This window comes from Mus caroli, unplaced genomic scaffold (genome assembly GCF_978045245.1).
Source record: "Mus caroli unplaced genomic scaffold, Mus_caroli_1 scaffold_8, whole genome shotgun sequence".
NCBI lineage: Eukaryota > Metazoa > Chordata > Mammalia > Rodentia > Muridae > Mus > Mus caroli.
Genome location: NW_028227263.1, coordinates 100503185 through 100523971, shown reverse-complemented (window position 1 = coordinate 100523971; position 20787 = coordinate 100503185). Strand labels below are relative to the sequence as shown.

General features: G+C 48.2%; 2 protein-coding genes across 5 annotated transcripts; both read right to left on the bottom strand.

Moving 5' to 3' along the window:
* Window positions 1–389: 389 nt before the first annotated feature.
* Window positions 390–3965, bottom strand: LOC110297773 (serum amyloid A-3 protein). Its single transcript, XM_021166746.3, has 4 exons — window positions 3823–3965; window positions 3198–3292; window positions 986–1124; window positions 390–657 (listed from the first exon to the last, which is right to left on the bottom strand). Exons 2-4 carry the CDS (start codon window positions 3286–3288, stop codon window positions 519–521), a joined length of 369 nt encoding a protein of 122 aa, XP_021022405.1. The 5' UTR covers window positions 3289–3292; window positions 3823–3965; the 3' UTR covers window positions 390–518.
* A 4088-nt stretch (window positions 3966–8053) lies between these two features.
* On the bottom strand, window positions 8054–20525 carry LOC110297771 (serum amyloid A-4 protein). Of its 4 annotated transcripts, XR_003837097.2 has the most exons (5): window positions 20350–20525; window positions 19542–19636; window positions 17689–17827; window positions 8760–8959; window positions 8054–8412 (listed from the first exon to the last, which is right to left on the bottom strand). XR_003837097.2 is itself a non-coding variant. In XM_029479029.2 (4 exons), exons 2-4 carry the CDS (start codon window positions 19630–19632, stop codon window positions 8866–8868), a joined length of 324 nt encoding a protein of 107 aa, XP_029334889.1. In that variant the 5' UTR covers window positions 19633–19636; window positions 20350–20525; the 3' UTR covers window positions 8054–8865. The 4 variants fall into 4 exon arrangements, 3 of the variants coding, with proteins under 3 accessions (XP_029334889.1, XP_021022402.1, XP_085697847.1); XM_029479029.2 differs by having other exon boundaries at window positions 8054–8959; XM_021166743.3 differs by lacking the exons at window positions 8054–8412; window positions 8760–8959 and adding an exon at window positions 15096–17336.
* Between the last annotated feature and the right edge of the window lie 262 nt (window positions 20526–20787).

The window sequence follows — 20787 nt, the reverse complement described above, 5'->3', positions numbered from 1 at the left end:
TTTCTCAGTGGGAAGTGTCAGACTTTAAGACAATTTCAGGGTGGTTCTGATTTTGCCGTCAGCCTTTGTAAGTCGTATTTTACTGAGTCAGAACTTACTGATTTTCTCACAGGGAGGGCACAGGGGATTGAAAGCTGGGGCCTCACCTGTGCTTGGCAGTCATGCTTAGCACTGGGCCATAGCAGTGGTTTTTATCTAGTTTTCAACTTCATAACTGAAACCATGCACAGTGCTTTCTTGCTATCTCATGTCATATTCCAATTCCCATCTCTTCTTGTCTCTTTCTTTAAAAGAAAAGAAAAGCAAGTGATGTCCCCTGCTCACCCACAGGCCCTCAACCCTCAGTGTGACTGCCCTGTGCTCTCAAAACAACAGTGACAGCGACAAACTGCATTTCACAAGTATTTATTCAGCACATTGGGATGTTTAGGGATCCAGATTTTAGGAAATATCTCAACCCAGTAGTTTCCCCTTTTCTCGGAGGGGCAGCATGACTGGGAACAACAGGAAGAGAAAACTCAGTATTTTTTAGGCAGGCCAGCAGGTCGGAAGTGGTTGGGGTCTTTGCCACTCCGGCCCCACTTGTTGGCAAACTGGTCAGCTCTTGAGTCCTCTGCTCCATGTCCCATGAACTTCTGAATACCCTCTCTGGCATCACTGGAATTAGGATGGACAAGAAGATTTTTAACCAAGCCAACGACAGGCAGTAGCTCCACCCTCAGGACTCTCTCCTCCTGGCTGTGAGGGGAGGGAGAGGCTGGTAGGACCCTGCCCAGGCTGTCGGCCTCACACTGGATGAGCAGCAGCAGCAGCAGGAAGTGGGGGTCATCCCCAAGTAATCACATGACCACCAACCCCTTCCAGTACTATGCACAGAAATGAGGAAGATAAAGAGGTAACGAGTAGTATGCACAGGTTGCAGAAGAGACAGCTCCTTCCTGGCTGTCCAAGGCAGTCAATCTCTGTTCACCCAGACCTCTGTTACCTGATGACTTTAGCAGCCCAGGCTCCCCCGGGACCCCTCCGGGCAGCATCATAGTTCCCCCGAGCATGGAAGTATTTGTCTGAGTTTTTCCAGTTAGCTTTCTTCATGTCAGAGTAGGCTCGCCACATGTCTCTAGACCCTGGAGAGGGAAAAGAGTGATGGGGGTGGTTGTTGTTGAGGTAAAACAGAGGGCTACAATGTCTAGCCAACTCATCCCAGCTTTTCCCAAAACCCACAGAAATGTTGCTAGCTTAAAATAAATAGTTCTTACTGCCCAAAGAAGTACATTTATCGCAATGAACTCCCATCTTAGCTCTGTTGCTGTTTGTCTTTGGCTGTTCAAAAAGCGTGTAAGAAGAGGAGAGGTGATCTCTAGGGAGTGTGTCATCATATGACAACGGCCACCATAAGAAGCTCTCTCTGAAATGGTCCAGGGGAACGTCTAAGGTGTGAGATGAGATCGCTTCCCTTCCTCCTCTCCCCTCCCTCTGCTTCCGATCCTTTCCTTTCTCTTGTGTTCTCTTTTCCTTTAGAGACAGCCTAAGTCTCTGTGTATCCCTGGATGGCCTGAAACTCAGAATCCTTCTGCCTCGGCCTCCCAAGCGCTACAGTTACCACTGCAGCCACAGTTCTTGCCTAGCATAAAGCAATGGAAGAAACTGCTCTCCAGGCAGAGAGAGTGAGCGCAGCTCTGTTCTGAGTCCACCCTGATGTCCAGGATCTATTTCCACCAAGCAGTTCTCAGCACTCCTTCGGAGGTAACAAGGGGGATACAGACTGCCACAAACAGGATGATCGAGACTCTGGGTGGCAATGGACACACTAGGTTTAAAACCCCTACTTCCTCTCCAGGAACAGGGAAGAGTGTTATCCACTTATGCAGAAAAGCTGAGGGAAACGCACGTGGAAGTCCGTGGAAAACGCTCATTTATTATCGCCCCACCCCCTGCCCCCTCTGCTCATTTGTTATCGCCCCACCCCCTGCCCCCTCTGCTCATTTATTATCGCCCCGCCCCCTGCCCGTCTGCTCATTTATTACCGCCCCGCCCCCCTGCTCCTCAGGACGGTGCCACAAACAGAAGGAAGATCTAAACTAAGGACCAGGAGAGTGAGCTGCACACTGAAGGGATCAGATCCAGCTAATGATAAATGGGAAATATCAAAGGTAGTGAGTTAGGGAGAAAGGGGAAGCCTAGGTTCACTTAACTTTCATTGTGAGGCTGAGTTGTGGTGACGCACACCTTTAATCCCAGCACTCAGGAGGCAGAGGCAGATGGATCTCTGTGAATGGGAGGCCACCCTGGTCTACAAGGTGAGTCCAGGACAGCCAGGGCTCGGTTACACAGAGAAATTCTGTCATAAATAAATAAATAAATAAATAATAAATAGTCTGACTGACTGACTGACTGCCTTTTGTTGTTTTATGGCTGGTGGGCTATATTTCCCTTGATGACAGTTTCTTGTCTATGTCTCAGCCTCAATAGACCTATGTCCCAGGTAAGTAAGTCACTGTCTCCTGTTGACGGTGGAGCTGCCTTCCACCCGTGCCATGATCTATTCCTTCTCAGGTAAATAAGTAAGTGTGTGTTCAGAGCTGTATAGTGGCTAACCTGGGCTAAATTCTGCTCTTCCAGGGGTTTTCTAAGATAACTTACGTATGCTCTTTGTACATTGGTTTCCTTAAAGGTGACACCTACGCCACAAGATTAATTTTAATGTATGGAATTCATTTCCATATGCTATTCATTTCCATATGCTATATTCATTATGCTCCTTGGACAATGCCCACTCTGGGTGGCAAACTCAATTAGCCTTGTTTGCTGTCACTGTGGGTTGTCACCTGCTGCCCCGGTTTTCCCCACCGCACCTTCCCTGGAACCAGACATAGACGTGAACTGCTCATCACTCTCCACAAGGGGGCAGTAGAGGCCCACTTCCCCACTTCTATTGGGGCGTCTACATCTTTGACCTACAGATTTCACCTACATTCCCGTGGAAAGACTGCTGTACAAACATTACAGGATCCGAGACTTGGGATCCTCACAGAAAAAGGTCGATACTGAGCAGAAAAGCTACAAACTTCTCAGGAAGAGCCACACCATCACTCTATGGGGATTTTACAAGCATGTTTGCTCTTGATTATGTGGTCCCTGCTCAAGTAAATTCTTAAAACTCAGTAATACAGCCTCCAGCCCCCATCCTTGAAGCCTACCTTGGCCAGCTTCTTTCATGAACTGGACCCATCTTTGGCTGTCAACTCCCAGGATCAAGATGCAAAGAATGATGGCAATGGAAGGCTTCATCCTGCTGTAGGGCCAGGAAAACAAAGATGAGCGTGCCATTTCATGGGATGGAGGATGCTTCTGCAGTGCTGAGCTATCTATCCTTGCACACTGGTAACAAACCCCACTGGATTTCATACATAAACCCACACACGTGTAAACCAAGATTATAGGTAAGGGGGTTCCAGGGAACTCTCTGGTTCTCCATTTCCTCGTATTGCATTAGAATCCCACTGCAAAGGGACCATTGATATAAAGCACATTGCACTCCAATCATGCCAGCTGAAACCCAACTGTAAAGGAAGTTTCCAGAGGGCTCTGTGGTGGCTTTCTAACCAACATAGCTCCCTGCATTGTATCTGTAGAAGGCTATTGAACCCTTCCCTGAATTCACACAGAAGCACACTACAAGTTCCATGCAGAAAGCATAATATCCAGTGAATTCTAACCATCTAGTGGATTCAGGATAGAGACAGAACATTAAACACAACAAGCAAATGCTGGCGGGGAAAAGAATCTGCAAAGAGGAAATGCTGGAAAGTTCTGGCAACTCACCCGTGCTGCGAGCTCCCGCTGGGACCCCAGGTGAGTGGCTTCTGTCCCTTGCTGAGGAGATGTGGCTGGGGATATCTATATATACTGTCACTCCACTAATGAAACAACCCCTGTTTGATCTTGCATAATCCCACTTGCCCATAATTTCTCTTTCAGAAGATAACTTTTCCTTCATGCACATCTTCTTTCCCCAGATTGCATCATCTAGGCATTTCCAGAAATGTGGCCAGTTAGGGTTTTCTGAAGTCTTCCCCATCCTGGTTGGAAATAATCAGGACAAATGCTTTATATCCAGCTTCTTGGGAGGGGAAAGCAATATTAGAAAGAAAAATATGAATGTGTGATAAATCATGGGATCCAATCCAAAGGCTAAGCTAATGCCCTTTCAAAGCTCAGTTCAGGTTTAAGCTGAAGCCTTAGGGGACAGGAGGATGGGAGGCAGAAGCTGGCGTTTAGCACCCAACGCTGCCGAAGATCTCCTCCAGACTCCAGTATACTCCATATTGCTAGGGAAGGTCAGAGAGCAGACTAAATCTAGAGACTCTGATCAACCAGGGACACTAAACAATAAAACAATTTGCTTCAAAGTCACAAAGAAATAACACACCATAAACATGAGGAAGGCCCCCTGGATGCTAAATTATCCTAACAGTGGGTTCAGGCAGAAAGTGGCAAGAGGAGACACAGGAATGCTGGGAAATGACATCAGGAAACAGCTGCTGGAGCCAGAAAAGCAGCACTAGGTTTTGCCATGGGAGTTTATCTTATAAGAAAGACATTCAGACCATGGTCTTCTCTCCTTTACTATCCCCACCCCTTTACGCAAAAGAAAAATTAAATGTATTGAGTTCCCTAGAGAAGGAAGGACGGTATAGCTGCGGCATGGTAGGTGTGGTGAAGGTATCACATTTGGCCTCCTGCTCTAAGAGCCCTGGGCTGGAAGCAGAGGAAAGCAGAGGGGCTAAAAAGAGCCCACCCCGGAAGCAATAGCTCAGGGGTGTTCCCCAAATTGTTTGCTACAAGCAGAGAACTGTGGCTATCTCGTTGGAGAAACAAGCTGATGTAGATAAACCTCGTAAGCTGGAAGGCGGTGAATAATATCCGAGAAGAAGAAGTAACAGCCTAGAAGAATTTGCGTGTAGACCTTTCAGTCGTACTACAAGCCAGAGGATGCTATGGTGCTGTGGCGGACGTTGATACACGTGACGCAGGATGGAGCAGACCAAGCGTGGACACCATGTTAGAGAATTGTTGTCATACATTAAAGCCTTGAAAAGAAAAAAACGCCTCTTCCTAGATTTGGCCTTTATTTTGGTTATTTTGAGCTCTGTGATTGAAAGGGAAAAAAACTGTTCAAAGATTTTCGTCCCTTGGTCCTCAGCCAAGACACTGCCCAAGCTGCCTTTGGCTTAGGAAAAAGATTCTTCCGTGGCTGGCTTGGCTCACGTTGTCCTAGCAGTAAGCAGCTACAACTTCCCACAAGCCCTGCTTGCAAACCTCTTTGGGGAAGTGCTTCACAGAGAACTGTGTGTGAAACCTGCCGCCTCCTCTGTTCTGACTTCCTGGGCATAAACATTTGGTTCCGGGATTATGTATTGACTTCCTCAGCCACTCTAGACTCAAAACTCACTTCCCAAGTATCTACTTTTTCAAACCCCTCTCTTTCCCCCCCCCCTTCCCCTTCCTTCTTCCCCTTCCTCCCCCTCCTCCTCCCCGTCCTCCCCCCTCCCTCTCGTCCCTTTTTAACCTGGCTTTATTTTATGTGTATTTTGCCCAAATGGATGCATGTGATCCACATGAATGAATGCCTGGTGCCTGTAGAGGTCAGAAAATGATGTCAGCGCCCCTGGAACTGGAGTTATAGATGGTTGTGAGCCACCATGAGTACTGGGAATTGAACCCAGGTCCTCTGGAAGACCAGCGAGTGCTTTTAACTGCTGACCCATCTCTCCAGCCCCAACCCCCTTCTTTGATAGAAGGCAAGTGGGTATTTTTCCTAGACATTAAGAAAAGCTCTTCGCATGGACTTTTTCTTTACTAACAATGGTTTAACTAATCCATTGAGAATTCTTTTAAGCTTTTTATTGATTCTTCGTGAAATCTGAAGTGCACACCCAAGTCCCGCTCATCTCCCCATCTCCTCATATCCACCCTTTACCCTTTGCAACCTTGCCCGAAATAACACACATCAACAACAACAGCAGAGCATAGAAGCTAGAGTGTGTCACTGTGTGTCTCCAATGTATTCTTCTGTCCACACATCTTCACTTGAAAATGTTCCTCATAACAAGTCCATTGGTCTGGTTCCAGATCTCTGGCTTTTGTGACAGCACCAATACTGGGTCCTTTTTGGGGATTTCCCCCAGCTATCCTGTTGCTGCCCTATGTCACTGGAGATTCTACAGCTTTGGGTCAGCATGACTGTCCCTTGAATCCCAGCCATTCTCAGATGATATAGATTGTGGGCTGGGCCAACTCAGAGCCCTGGATCTGGGCCTGGGTGGTCGCTGAGCTGGTCTCATATTCACTCTGCCAGGGTGACTAGGCCATCCAGTGCTGCCATCAGCAGGAGGCAGAGTCATCCCTCCTGTTCTCATGCCCTAACGCTGGCTCACTCACACCCCTGCCTGCAGAGCCTGCTCCACTGTGCTGCCCAGTTAAGGAGTGGGGCCCACTCTCTCACATGCAAGGGACTGGGCCAGCTCACCCGTTCTCACACCCTTAGGGCTGGCTCATCTGTGCTTCAGCCTTCAGGGCCAGCTCCTGTGTTGCCCTGTGAGGTGCAGGGCCTGCTCTCCAGCTCTCATGCCCTTGGGGCCAACTCTCACACGTGGAGATGGGGCAAGTAGAAGGACATCATCACCCCTGTGCCTGCACCACCTCATGACAGATGAGTGGCAAGGACCAGCTCTCCCAAGCTCATACCTCCAGTTGTGGGCGCCCACATGCCCTCTCCACCAGGACCAGCTCTACTGTGCTGCCTAGGTGGGGTGCAGAACTAGTCCTCCCGAGCTCATGACCCTGGGGATAGCTTTCCCGATTGCCAGAAGTGACAGGACACAGGAGGGACATCACCTCTGTGCCAGCACCACCCCTATGGCAGACAAGTGAAGGGTCAACTCTCCCACACTCCTGCCACCAAGGCCAGCTCCACTATGCACAAGGCCTGTTCTCCTGAATGCTGCTGCTATTGGTGAGAGATGAGATCGGTTTTCCAGAATGCTGCAATCAGTGAGGAGTGGGGCCAGATCCGCACAGGCCCTGGACATCCACATGGTCCTCTAAGGATGCCCTGACCAGGGACATCTCCATGTCCTCTAGTGATAACATAACCCCTGCAGCTAAATATCCACAGACCCAGACATGCTCTTCACCAGCATCTCAGGCTGGGACTTCACCGTGGTCCCAAGTGGCCAGGCTGGCCACTCACAACAGGCTACTCCTCTCCACCCTGGAGTCTCCAGCTCTATCTGTTTTCATAATACTCAAGCTGCTCCACTTGTCTTTCTCATCTGTCCAGCACAGACTCGCACACTGTGGTTGAGCCACTCCAATGTGGCTGGCGAACCCCTGGGTGACAATCTCCATCTGTGCTCCATGGCATGGCAGTCTGCAGGTGTCTATCTTCCCCCTTCAGTGCTGTGCTGCCTGGATATGATTTGATTTTTATGAGTTCTGGGCATAAAACTATATCTTTGGCCACCAAGCCTGGCTTCAAGATAGGATAAACAGAGGCCTGCCATCTGCTCTGCCCCTGACTGGTTTAAGAACAATGCCAACATCAAGGTGCCTCTGTCCTTTGCCAGGGGAGCATTGAGAATTTTATCCTTTGAACAAACTTCCTTCACATCTCCCAACCCCACCCTCATCTCCCAGCCACCCAGCTTGATGCTTTCTTCTCTCTTTCCCCTCCATCCAATCCAGTGTGTGTGAGCCAGCTGCTCTTATGGATGGGGCCTGGAGTGTGGTCAGTAAGGGGTCAGCCATTAAAGAAAACCAACCTTTCCTCTGATAGCAGCTATCAAATGCCAATAGCTTCTCACCCCGGGGTGTGACCCCACACCATCCATGCTAAGATTTTACCTGCTTTGAGCTCACACGGGTCTTATGCAATGCTGTCACAGTCCTTGTGAGTCCACCCTCTTGTGTCTGGAAAACAGTTTCCCTGAAGTCAACCATGACCTCTACCACTTGCGTTCTTTCTGCCCCCTGTTCCAAAAGGACCCTCGAACCTTGGGGGGATGGGTGTGATGGTGTGTCCAAGGATATTTTTCTTTATTGTTCATCTTTATTTAGTATCACATAAGGTTGCCCTGTGTTCACTGATAATGTGTGTCTGTGGGTTGGGATCTTATGAGGACTGTGCCATCTGTCTCACTGTCGCACAGATTCTTCTCTTGGTTCCTTAAGCAGGTGATGAATAGTAGCAAGGGGCTTACTTGCTGAACGATCGCACTGGAGGAGTACTCTAAAGGACTCCAAATATTTGAGAACAGCATGCTAGTTTGGATGGTACTGAGCCTAGCACCACGTGAGTAAACACAGATTGGCCACGGTGTGTTGCAATGCTCCGGGTCATCCTGGAAGAAGCTGCAAGCAGACCCAACATAAACTTACAGTAAATTGACCCTCCCAGAGATTACTTCACAGCACTGGATCATTGCCTGCAAGTTAAGCAGGACACTGCAAATAATAAAGCCGTAAGTCTAAATACAGCACAGCACGTTCTCTGAGCATGAGCCTAAATTATCTTCCTCATAAGTAGAAATTTCAAAATGTGAGTCTGGAAATTCAAGAATTGCACAATGTCTTCTTTAGCACCTGGTTTGGAATTTTGCTAACTAATCTCTTTTTCCCTGGTGCCTACAGCCAAGAAGGCGAGGAGCCTCTAACTGCCCCCATATCCTGGAGAGTTAAAGTAAGGAGCTGAGCCATACCTCAGAGTCCCCGAGGTCTGTGAGGAGGCAGAGCGACCAGCCCTCAGTCCCAACCTCTCCTCAGCCTCACTCCTTAACCTTCCACAGGTGGAAGAGGATGGGACAGCTAACCCAGAACGCCTGAGGGGCTCCTTAAAGCCACTGAAGTTGAAACAGGGCTGCAGGGACTTTTCGTAGCCAACAGGAGCAAAGCTGTCCTTCTGCGGAAAAAAAAAAAAAGTAGTTGTTAAGCTAAATCTCTCACGCGGGCTTCAGGCGCCCAGAAGAAAAGAAGACAAAAAGAAGAAAGGGTTTCCTCAGCCCTCAGCAGGGCTCAGAGCAGGTTGCACAGCCTGCCAGCTGACCCCATATCCTGCCTGCAGACAGGAGTATGGCGAGAGGGGTCTTGGGGAAGCCCCTGGATGCCTGCCTTGCTGCTTGCTCCCCATCTTGGTATTTTGGAAGGATGGAATAGCCCGCACCATCAGAGTTTGAAGTGTGTTGGCAGAGTCTGCCAGACAGATGGAGTGATGTCTTTCTCATTTCTGTCACGTGGCCACTCGGGTTGGAAAGTTTCAAGTGAAGGCATTGGCTAGGTAAAGGAAGGCAACGCCTTACCCAGGAGGCAGTGGGTGCAACTGTTCTTCTCTCCGGGGATAGCCTCCGTTGCAGCAGAGGCTGATGGGAAGGTGAAACTCCTCTCAAGAGCAGCCACGGGCACTATCTCTGCAGAGACACCCCACACCCCCAGGCCAACAGAGAATGCTAGTGTGATTAGGAATGCCTCAGACCCCCTGGGGCCCTATCATACTCCCTCCCAACAATGCTCTATTCCCCCAGTCCTGAGGTTGGGAGGCCTGGTGGAAAGACTCCTCCAAGTCACTTGCACGGGAGGACCAGAGCCCTCACTCCTCCACAGGTCCCAACAGCCAGCTAGCCCATGATGTGGGAGGAGCACCTTAAAGCGGACCTGCCACTGGAGTTGAAAGAGGACTGAAGGGACTCTCAGTAACCAACCGTGACCGAAGTGAGAATAGAGATGGGGACCTTACCCTCATTGTCAAGCCAGGGTTGGGGAAAACACGGGCCTTCTAAGTCAATGCTCAAAACTGGCTGTGGTTAGGTAGCATGTGTCATGTTTTAGGACTAAGTTCCTTTGCACCTCAGACATCTGTATCACACCCTTTCCTTGCAAGGTTCAGAGATCATTGTAAAAGAGGAGACAGAAAAACTGCAAGAGCCAGAAGTATGTCCAAACATGCAAGCAATGTGTGTCTGGAAAACAGTTTCTGTGTAGTCTTCCACGGAAACTGTTTTCCAGACACACATTGCTTGCATGTTTGGACATATAGCGATAGGAGCAACTGCACATATGGACTCAAAGTGAGTATAGCAATTGTGACTGCATGCACAATATCTGCATAGGCTCAAGCCAGACAAAATCCAAACAGGGAGAGGTGAGGTGGGCACAAAGAACCACCCCAAGCCAAGGAGCAGCAATTGAGAGCTGCTGGGTGAGGGAGAGTGGGTTTTCTTTACAGGTTCAGCCCCACTAAGTCAGCCACATTCCAGCACAAGGCCACACATTCAAGGGTATATGCGCAGAGCAAATGGGGCTTGATTCATTAAAAAAATAATAATCCAAGAGCACAGAAAGTTGGGCTGGTAGAGAAGGCAGGGTGGATCTGGGAGGAGTTGGAGAAGAAGACGTCAACTTGGTTGCCATTGCTGTAATAATCACAATGACTGGGGTGGCTTCGATGAGACTGGCCCCATACTCTCATATATTTGAATACTTGGTCCACAGTTGGTAGAAGTGATTGGGAAGGATTGGTAGGTGTAACCTTGTTGGATGAGGTGTGTCACCGGGAGTGGGCTTTGAGGTTTCAAAAGCTCACAGCATTTCTTGTTAGCTCCCTCTCATGCTCACTCTCTCTCTCTTGCTCTCTCGATCTCTCTTCTTCTTCTTCTCCTCCTCCTCCTCCTCCTCCCTCTTCTTCTTCTCCTCCTCCTCCTCCTCCTCCTCCTCCTCCTCCTCCTCCTCCTCCTCCTCCTCCTCCTCCTTCTTCTTCTTCTTCTTCTTCTTCTTCTTCTTCTTCTTCTTCTTCTTCTTCTTCTTCTTCTCCTTTCCTTCTCATGATTGTTATCTCAACATGTAAGCTTTCCGATACTGCTCCAGCTCCATGCAGGCGCCTGCTGCCATGCTCCGTGACATGGTGGAAGTACGTTTGTCATAGCAATGGGAAAGCAACTAAGACAATGATCAAAAGTAACTTGTGGTGGAAAAAGTTTATTTGGCTCATAGTTTCCACATAGCCCATCATCGGGGACTCCAAGGCAGGAGCTCCGGGCAGTAACCCGGAACTGGAGGCCACGGAGGAATGCTGCTTACTGGCTCACTCTCTGTGGCTTGCTTAGTCCCATTTTCTTCTACAACCCAGTACCCACAGGTGGCACTGTCCCAGTGGGCTGGGCGCTCCCACATCAATCATTAATAGAAAACATTCTATAAGACTGGGCAAGGTGACCCACATCTTTAATTTCAGCATTCAGGAGAACATGAGTTTGGGACCAACCTGGCCTACATAGCCAGACCCAGGCCAACCAGAGCGACATAGCGAGAACCCTCTTTGAAAGTGTGTGTGTGTGTGTGTGTGTGTGTGTGTGTGTGTGTGTGTGTATGTGTGTGTGTGTGTGGAGAGGGAGAGGGCGAGAGAGAGAAATTTGTCAGTTGAGGCTCTTCTCAGGAAACTCTAGCTTGTAACAGGTTGACACAAAGCCAACCAGGATGGGGCGAGTATGATAAAGCATATTGTTTGAAACTCTGGAAGAAATAATAAAAGGAAGGAGGAACTCAGTTTAAGTCTGTTCCTCTAGCTTCACCAGACACACGCACGCACACACACACACATCTTGCCCTCCTAGAGTCCCACAACATGGAGACATTTTTTAGTGATGGACTTTGAGACCCGGGAGAGGAGGCTCGGTTGTGCCCTTCTATCCCAGTCTTTCAGCAACACTTGGCTGTGGTTAGCTAGGCCAAGCACTGACTGTGGACTCTGCCCCAGCCTGAGGGAATTTCCTCCTAGCTTCCCCGAGAGCCTGTCTGCCCTAGAAGTTGACCTGAACAGTGCCCTGACTTCCCCCTTTCCATTTAGTTTAGCCAATGGGGAGCCCTGGCCAGGACTGGGGCAAGGGAAGAGAGTAAGATTTTGTGATCTGTTCATAACTCCTTCAGAGATGTGTCACTACAAACTGGCTTATCCCTCATCCAAAGGTCCTAACTCATATACCTCACTGCAAAATATCTGCCTTTGCCTGTCACCCCCTCCCCCTTCCCTGTCCTCCACATTGCTTTCAGGAACCACTCCTCCTTGGTGTTTAGAGGAGATGCTGCCAACCCACCCACAGATAATTTTTGGTTCAATGAACAGGCTGCTTGGTCTGATTTCCCTACCCTGCATTGGTGCCTCGTGGCATCCCTGCATCAGCACCTGGCGCCGGCCGCTTGCTTGCTCTACTCCTACCACCTCTTCTGACTGGGTTCTTTCCTGCCAGAATCACAGCAGAGACAGAAAGAAACCACTGTGGTGTGAATGCCTCCCCCAGAATGTCCACACATTAGAAATTTAATCCCCAAATTCAAGCGTCAGTGGGTTTTAGAGGCTTGAAGGTATGTAGGAGTCAGAAAAGGTGACAAACAAGGGGCCCCCATGGGAGCATTAGTGGCTTTGTTAGAAGAGGAAGCTACCAGGCTTGATCTGCCTTTCCGTGTGGCATTCTCAGAAGTGATAGAATACAAGGTACTAAAATCCACTGTTGGACATCCCTAGCTTATTGAACCATGAGCCAAATACACTTCTGTATTTCATAAAGTATCCAGGCAGTAATACGTTGCAGCCACAGAAAACACACTAAGCTTTCTTTAGCTTAAAAACAGATTCATTCCATTGCTTATTATTCTGTGTGTCTATGTGTGATCCTGGGATGATGTCACCATATTTAGGGAGGATCTTTCCCTCTTCTTCTGGAAACTTCCTTAGAGACACACACAGAAATGTGCCTCACTAATGGCTGAAGCAGTTTCGTTTTCTTCTTTGCTTTTATTTTATCCTTGTTTTATTTTTAATTATATGTATGCAGGGTGGGACACCTGAGTGCAGGTGCTCACCAAGGCCAGAAGGAAGCCAGATCTCTGGAGCTGGAGTTACAGGTGGCTGTGATCCTCCCAGTGTGGGTACTGGGGACCAAATTCATGTCTTATGGAAGAGCAACAGGCTACCTTCTTAACCGCTGAGCCATCTTTCCAGCCCTCAAATTACTTGCTGGTGATCAGTGTATGTGCAGGCACGTACCACCACACACCTGTGGATCCGAGGACATCTCTGTGGCCTTGTTCAGTTCTCTCCTTCAACCTTTACGTGGGCTTCGGGGATAGAGCTCAGGCTGTCAGACTTGTGTGACTGGCACCTTCATCTGCGCGTCCATCTTACCCACTTTTCTCCTTTGTGCGTCTCCCTTTTTAAATAATAGTTTTTGTTAAGTCTTTGAGAATTTCATACAGCGCATTTGGAAAATATTCATACACACACACACACACACAATTTCTCCCATCTCCACCTCCCACCCTCCTGCACACCCAACCTCCTACTGTCTCTTTTAAACTCATCAAGTCTACTTTGTGCCATCCAAGTCTTGGATGGCCCTCCACAGGAGTGTGATCCACCTACCTGGGGCTACACCCTCAGAGAAAACTCAGTCCCCCTCTCCCTTGAAAGCTTCCCTCTCTCCTATCGCTCCCCACAAATCCCTACCCTCTGTGGGAATTCTAAGTGAGACACAAATCTACGAACTCAAAGCTAACAGCCACAGAAGAGAGAATGCCTGTGGTGTTTGTGTTTCTGACTCCAGACTACCTCGCTTGGATGCTTGTTTCCAGCCCCATTTCTTTAACGGCATAATTTTGGTTTTGAGGCCGTGTATTGAAGGCTCACATATTGAAGGCTAGTCTGCAGTTCGTTATGTAGCCAAGGATAACTTTGAACTTCTGATCCTCCCTCCTCCACCTCCAACGAATCACTAAACCCAGATTATACAGTGCTGGGAACTGAACCCAGGGCTTCACACATATTGGCAAGAATTCTATCAACTGAGCTACACCCCCAGTACCCTAGATATTCATTTTTTATTATTTATTTTAATGTGAAGGATACATAGGTGCCTCCATCCCCTCTCCCTCTCTCCCTGTGCCTGGAGTCTGCCTGCCTGTCTCCATCTCCCCTCTGGGTTATAGACACTGCCAGATGCCCAGAGTTCGTGTGGGTGCTGTGGGTCCAACAATCAGGTCTGTACACGCGTGCAGAAGGCACTTTACAGGCTGAGCCATCTTCCCAGCCCCTGCCCCCAAGGCACATCTGTGCTGAATCAAGTGGAATCGTAAGTAGCCATCACCATAACTGAAAGTTTATCATTTAAGTTTAAATTTCATGTTTCGTCACATCTCAGACACACATTTACTAATTATAAATTCCTAAATCAGGATATGCATTAAATTTACGAATAACCAAACACTGTTGATGAAACTTGCCACTCCTGTAAAAATGAAAATATTTGCTTTCATTTTGAACAGACACAAATATGATTGAGACAAAAACCTCCCATCTTTGTTTGTTTGTTTGTTTTTGGTTTTTGGTTTGGTTTTTCAGAGACAGGATTTCTCTGTGTAGCCCTGGCTGTCCTGGAGCTCACTCTGTAGACCAGGCTGGCCTCAAACTCAAGAGATTCACCTGCCTCTGCCTCCCAAATGCTGAAAACCCTCTCATCTTAATAAGTCTACAACTTCTCACTGAGTACAATATAAAGGATCTGAGTGATAAAGAACTATTATTTTAATTTAATTGAAACTGGCTTTCTTGGAAGCATGTGCGTAACTGTGCACCTTTCAAGCTATCTTGTTTCACACTTAAAAGAAATACAGTGTGTCATCATATGGTATGGTTCCTACTAACCTGCCTCGTGAGAAAACAGTACTTTAGTGTGGGGGTAGGGGAAGAGGCAGACAGACAGACATAGAGAGAGACAGAGAGAGAGAGAGAGAGAAACAGAGAGAGAGACTGACAGACAGGCAAAGACAGACAGACACACACACAAACACACAGAGAAAGACAGAGACAGAGAAACAGAGAGACAGAGACTGATTGACAGACAGAGACAGACAGACAGACAGACACACACACAGAAAGATAGAGACAGAGAAACAGAGAGACAGAAACAGACACAGGAGAGACAGACACAGATAGACAGACAGACAGTCACAGAAAGAGACAGACACAGAGAAATAGACACAGGCAGACAGACACAAAGAGAGATAAAGGCAGAGAGACAGAGAAACAGACAGACAGAGAGAGAGAGAGAGAGAGAGAGAGAAACAGAGAGAGACAGACACAGAGACATAGACCGACACAAGGTCTGCTATACAGCTATGTAGCCCTGGCTGGCCTCAAGCTTGCAGTGATTCGCCCTGTCTCTACCTCCTGAGTGCTGACGTTCCAGGCATGTGCCACCACACACATGCAATGTGCATTAATTCCTCCCAAGGCTTTCATAGTCTATTTATATTTCATATTTCCATTTCTATGAGAGTTGCAAAGCATTGCTGAGAAAATTAAATAATTCCTATGGCACAGTAAGACTTTATCCATGGGCTGACATCTGAGCATCGATGTGAGGATAGATTTACAGTCATCTCAGAGTGACTCACTACCCCATTCTGCAGACTAACCCTGGAGTAGACCATCCATGCTTTGTACAGTCTGGCATGTGGATACTTCTCCAGGAGTGTTGTCTTCTGGGGAACACAGGCAATCTCATTCTCTTTTTTCAGTTCATGTTTGTGGAGCATCTACTCAGGGCAGATGTTATAACAGGTAAGGGCACAAAGATGACATACAACAAGACAGACGTTTTTATCCTTTGGGTTTTTTTTTAAATATATTTTCCCTGCAGACCGATAGGCAGATGGGGCAATATAGTGAAGTATGCCACACTCTAAAAGTGGCAACATGTGACAACATGTGACAACATGTGACAAGAGCAGGATGAATCCAAAGTTCCTCATCCTGCATCCCACAGGCTCCATCCATCCTCCCCACATGTCTTTCTCTGCTCTTATGGAGTTAGTCTTCCACCTAGGGACCTGGCTTTGGCATAGCCGTTGCTCCTGTACGACCAGAATCTCCCTCTTCATCCGTGCCTTCTTGTCCCTACAAACCAGATTGATCTTCACTAGAACAATGCCTTTGCTTTATGAGTGAACCAATTCATTTACTCCCGCTCAGTGAGTGATGTTGTGTCTTGCTTCCCTTCTAGAACGGAAAGTAGACTTTTGTTTAGATCAAAAGACAATGAGAATAAAGCCAAGAAATAGTGATGCAATTGCCACTTCTTAGGTAGCGTTGGCCAAGACTAGTTAGAACCTGAGCTGAGCTAGGCACTGGTGTGTGTGTGTGGTGTGGGGTGTGTGTGTGTGGTGTGGGGTGTGTGTGTGTGGTGTGGTGTGTGTGTGTGTATGTACACTTTATGGGGACAGAGGGTCTCATGTATCCCAAACTGATCTCAAAATCAAATTCAATACATAGCCAGGGCTGGCCTTGAACTTCTGGTCTGCCAGCCTCTGTCTGCCTCCCCAGTACTAGGATTATAAATGTATACCATCACCAGATTTATGCAGTTCTGAGAATCTACCTAGAGATATATGCATGCACGCTAAGCAAGCACTATGCCAAACTATATCCCTGGTCCCCAGTGCAGTTTCCAAGTTAGAGTTCCTAAGGTTAAGATGAGGCATTCTCGACATAGCGTTCCCTACTTGAAAGAGGTCTCAGGGGACAAGGCCTGCAGTTAGTGAAGAGGGCATGATTGATAAGGCAGAGGTGCACCAGTAAACAGAAATTCGTGGGAGCAACAATAAAATAGAGACTGGTTGTGACCAGAAGATGGCGGGATAGGGAGACACCTGACCAGTGTCCAGGGGGAAGTTGATGGGCAGGTTCCCAGGGCTTATCTCAGAGCAAACTCCACTTTTCAGAGAAGCCCCTGCATGGTGGGCAATGCTTTGCTAGCTCAAGCCTGCTTAGCAGACATTGGTGTGGTTAAAGGCTAGAGCAGATCTGGTGGGGTTGTGTGAGGGGCCTGCATGGTTTGAGGCCATTACCTGGTGGTCACACCTTTTTCCTCTGCTTATCTTCTGTGATCCATAGCAACTCTTTCTCCCCAGAAAGTATTTCTGAGAGTTCCCTGTTTCCATCGACAAATTTAATCTGCAAAGTGTTTACTGGGCATCTCTAGCTTCTTGTGGACACCAAGCCGAGTGACTATCACAGAGAAAGGCTTGTGGCTCACAGCCTAGTCCACTGAGTGCTGCCTGAGTGGCAGGCTCAGAACTTCTCAGGAAGGCCCTCGGGTCGGAAGTGATTGGGGCTTTTGCCACTGCGGCCCCATTCCTCGGCTTTCTGGGTAGCCTGCAGAGTTTCCAATCCATGGTTCCTGATTCCAAAATAATACCGGTTTAGGAGGCCCTGGAAGTATTTCCTGCCGGTGCTGAAATCCGAGGAAGAGAGACAGGAGATGCATCCCACACTGAGACAGCTGACCTCTGAAGTCCCTCCTCCTCTCCTACCAAAGAATGACCCAGAAATACCAAAGCAGTAAAGGCTAAGACACAGAAAAGAGAAAAATACTAGTTTCTTGGTCAAGGCCCTCCCATGGCTGGTCCTTTCCATCCAGTTACAGGATGCTTTTGGGACCCCTGTCTTGGTTTTCACCTTTTCCTTGTGGAGGCTTTCACCACCACCACCACCCTGCTTTCCAGGCCTCCCAGACTCTGGAGGCATAGACAGTAGGCGAGGCCACAGGCAGGAACAGTGAAAGGCATGAAGCACCAGACCATTACCTGATTATTTTAGCAGCCCAGATGCCCCCAGATCCCCTCTGTTGGGCCTCATAGTTCCCACGAGCATAGAAGTATTGGTCTGCATTTTGGTAATTAGCTTCTAGGTTGTCCCGATAGGCTCTCCACAAGTCCCACGTCCCTACAAAGGAAGAAAGGGTTCAAAAGTGAACCTAGTGGTTCATTGGAGAACCATGGTGTGTGTGTGTGTGTGTGTGTGTGTGTGTGTGTGTGTGTGTGTTTGTGTGTGTGTGTGTGTGTGTGTGTGTGTGTGTTTGTGTGTGTGTGTGTGTGTGTGAAAGCTTTCTGTGGATCTCCACATTTTGTCCCTTGACAGGATAATCTTTTGAAAGTGGGTGTTCCTCGCTGGGGATAGGTTCCCTGGTGACCATAAGAAGGGTGCACCTCCGTGGGTTGGCTTGGGTTGGGTTGATTGACAGTTACAGTGTCCTGGGCTGTGCCCTTATATGGATCGGTGTGTGCTATGCACCAACAAGAGATGGGGCCATCTTGTGAGAGAGATAACCACAGACAATAACATCCCAGGGGTAAGATCCAGGGATAGCTACGCAGTCAGAGGAGGTGGAGAATGGACATTTATCACAGGCCCCTAAGAAAGCACAACAGAGACTGTGTTAACAACTTCTCATCGTTGGGATAAAAATCCCTGACAAGCTACTTAGTGAAGAGGGCTGTGTTTTGGCCTCGTTTGAGGGGAACACATGGTGGCAGCGTGAGGGGGCTGGTGACAATATGATCCATCCCCGAGTCTAGGCACCCCAGCCCATGGAATGGTGACATGTGTATTCATGTAGAAGACGGGTCTTTCTCCCTTCTTCAGTTTGACCTGTCTGGGAACACCCTCCCAGACACATCCAGAGGTGTGTCCCCCAGATGACTCTAAATCCAGCCAAGTTGGCAAAGAAGGCTAACCACCACGGGCGGCTGAGCTTTGGTCCCTTCAGCTGGGGAGCTACACACACCTCCTAGTAGATTAAAGAGAAGACAGGATGAGGTGCTGCGCATGAAATGCCTAATAGAGCGCTGCAAAGGTTGCACCCTCCCCGATTGCTGAGGGGTAACAAAGGCATAGACCTATGTAACCAGCCAGGTGACAACTGGTATCCACGCTGACACGAGCATAGGGAAGCTGGAACTTTATAACTGCAAATTATGGAATTGTAAAATAGTAGGCCATTGGGACACTGCTTGCCGGAGTCTACTGACCCTTTAATGAGGCATACCTCCCAACCCTGTGATCCTGCTCCTGTATGTATATCCCTGGAAGAAATGAGTGTTTATCCCCAACGAACAGAAATGAGCAATCACCAAAACACAGTTTTATGATGTTCATTTTAGAGTTCCCTGTAATGGCCTCAAATGAAAAGACCAGACCAGCGCAGCATGAATAAGTAAACGTTGGTGTCAAAATACGTGACAACTTGCAGTGCCAAATTTCTAGGAGTTCTGCATCCTTGCTCTTGGCTCTTTGTCTGGAATAGGATGGGATTTCTTCAAGAAAATATTATCTGAAGGCATGTGCACATTTACTAAGCGCCTGTGCCTCTGGAGACATACTGAGTGTCCACTTACTCTTTAAGACTGGGGAATTCGCTGACTCTGGAAATCCTGATCCCTCTGTGTCTGCATCAAAAATGCAGGCTGGACCTTGTGAACCATGTCTGAAGACCCCTCAGAGGGTGCCAGGTGACCAGTGTAGGGTGAAAGCCGCAGAAAGCCAGACTCCTGCCCTGACTCATCTGTAGCTTTTTAAGGGGTCCCTGTGCCAGACGGGCATGTGGCATGTGCTCAGAGGGAGTCAGTTAAACATGGCCTCCCTCCTCCTGACTTCTTACCTTGTACGGCTTCCTTGAAGAATGAATACCAGCCATCACCACTGACTCCCAGGAACAAAGAGCAGAGGACAATGACGGTGGCAAGCCTCATGGTGCTGCAGGAACAGAAAGAACAGTCACAACGGACCTACAGGCCGGGAGGTGGTGTCACACAACCTCCATTCCCAGAACTCTCAAGGCAGAGACAGGTGGATGATCTCTGATTCTAAGGCCAGCCTAGTCTATGTGGCAAGTTCCAGACCACCCGGGGCTACATAGTGAGGGCCCATCTCAAACAAACAAACAAACAAACAAAAACAGACTCACACTTTGATTTTTAAAGACAAGCTAGTCCTGCATTAACCATTTGTTCATCTCTGAATTATTACTACAAAGACAACAGAAACAGGCTTTAGGAGTTTCAGCCAGCCAAATCACTGGATAAGAAGCCTTCTAAGGTGTTGCTGGCTTATAGCCCCTTCGTACCTAGAGACGCTGTCTAAAGCTGACAATAAGTCTTTCCTAAGTGTTCTAGTCCACTTAGCTCAGACCCCCAAAGATGCAGAAAACTCTGGCCACGAGTCAGTTGATCGTATGCCTTTTTAATGATTTTGAGGCCCCAGGGTTTCATCCCCAGCACCTCAAAACCAAGCTTAGTAGCACAGGCCTGTAATCTCATCGCTAGGAGGTAGAAGCAGAGGTACCAGGAGTTTAGGACCCTCCATGGCTACAAGGCTACTTCCAGGCCAGTGTGGGCTACATAAGACCCTATCTCCAAAGAGGGGGAAAAAAAGATCAGGAAACATAATTTCTCCCAATTAGAACTTACCGACTCTATAGGAAACGGATCTCAGGAGTGAGTCACGAGCAAGACCTCCCTGGAGAAGTGTGACAGCGATGGATGGCCCTTTCTCTGGCGGAAGTTTCAGAGGAATTGGGGCGGTTAGGACCTTCTCTCTGTGGAGCGCCTGCTTTTTTCTCTCTCCTGGCTTTAGCATTAATGAGAAGAGTGCTTTTAAATCCAGCAAGCCTTGGCAGAATCCCTCTTGCTTAATCCTTCTTGGTAAATAAACAGTTACAGGCTGGGGCTACAGGTCAGTGGCCTAGTGCTTGCCGAGTGGTGAGACCTTAACTTCAGTAGCCAGCCCCAGGAAGAAAGGAAAAGCTAGCAGATTGAGTAGAGCATTTCTTCATCCATAGTAGGTCCCCCCCCCCCCAGATTAGCTAAAATGTTTGTGTTTTGGCAAGTTTCTCTAATTCTTACCTC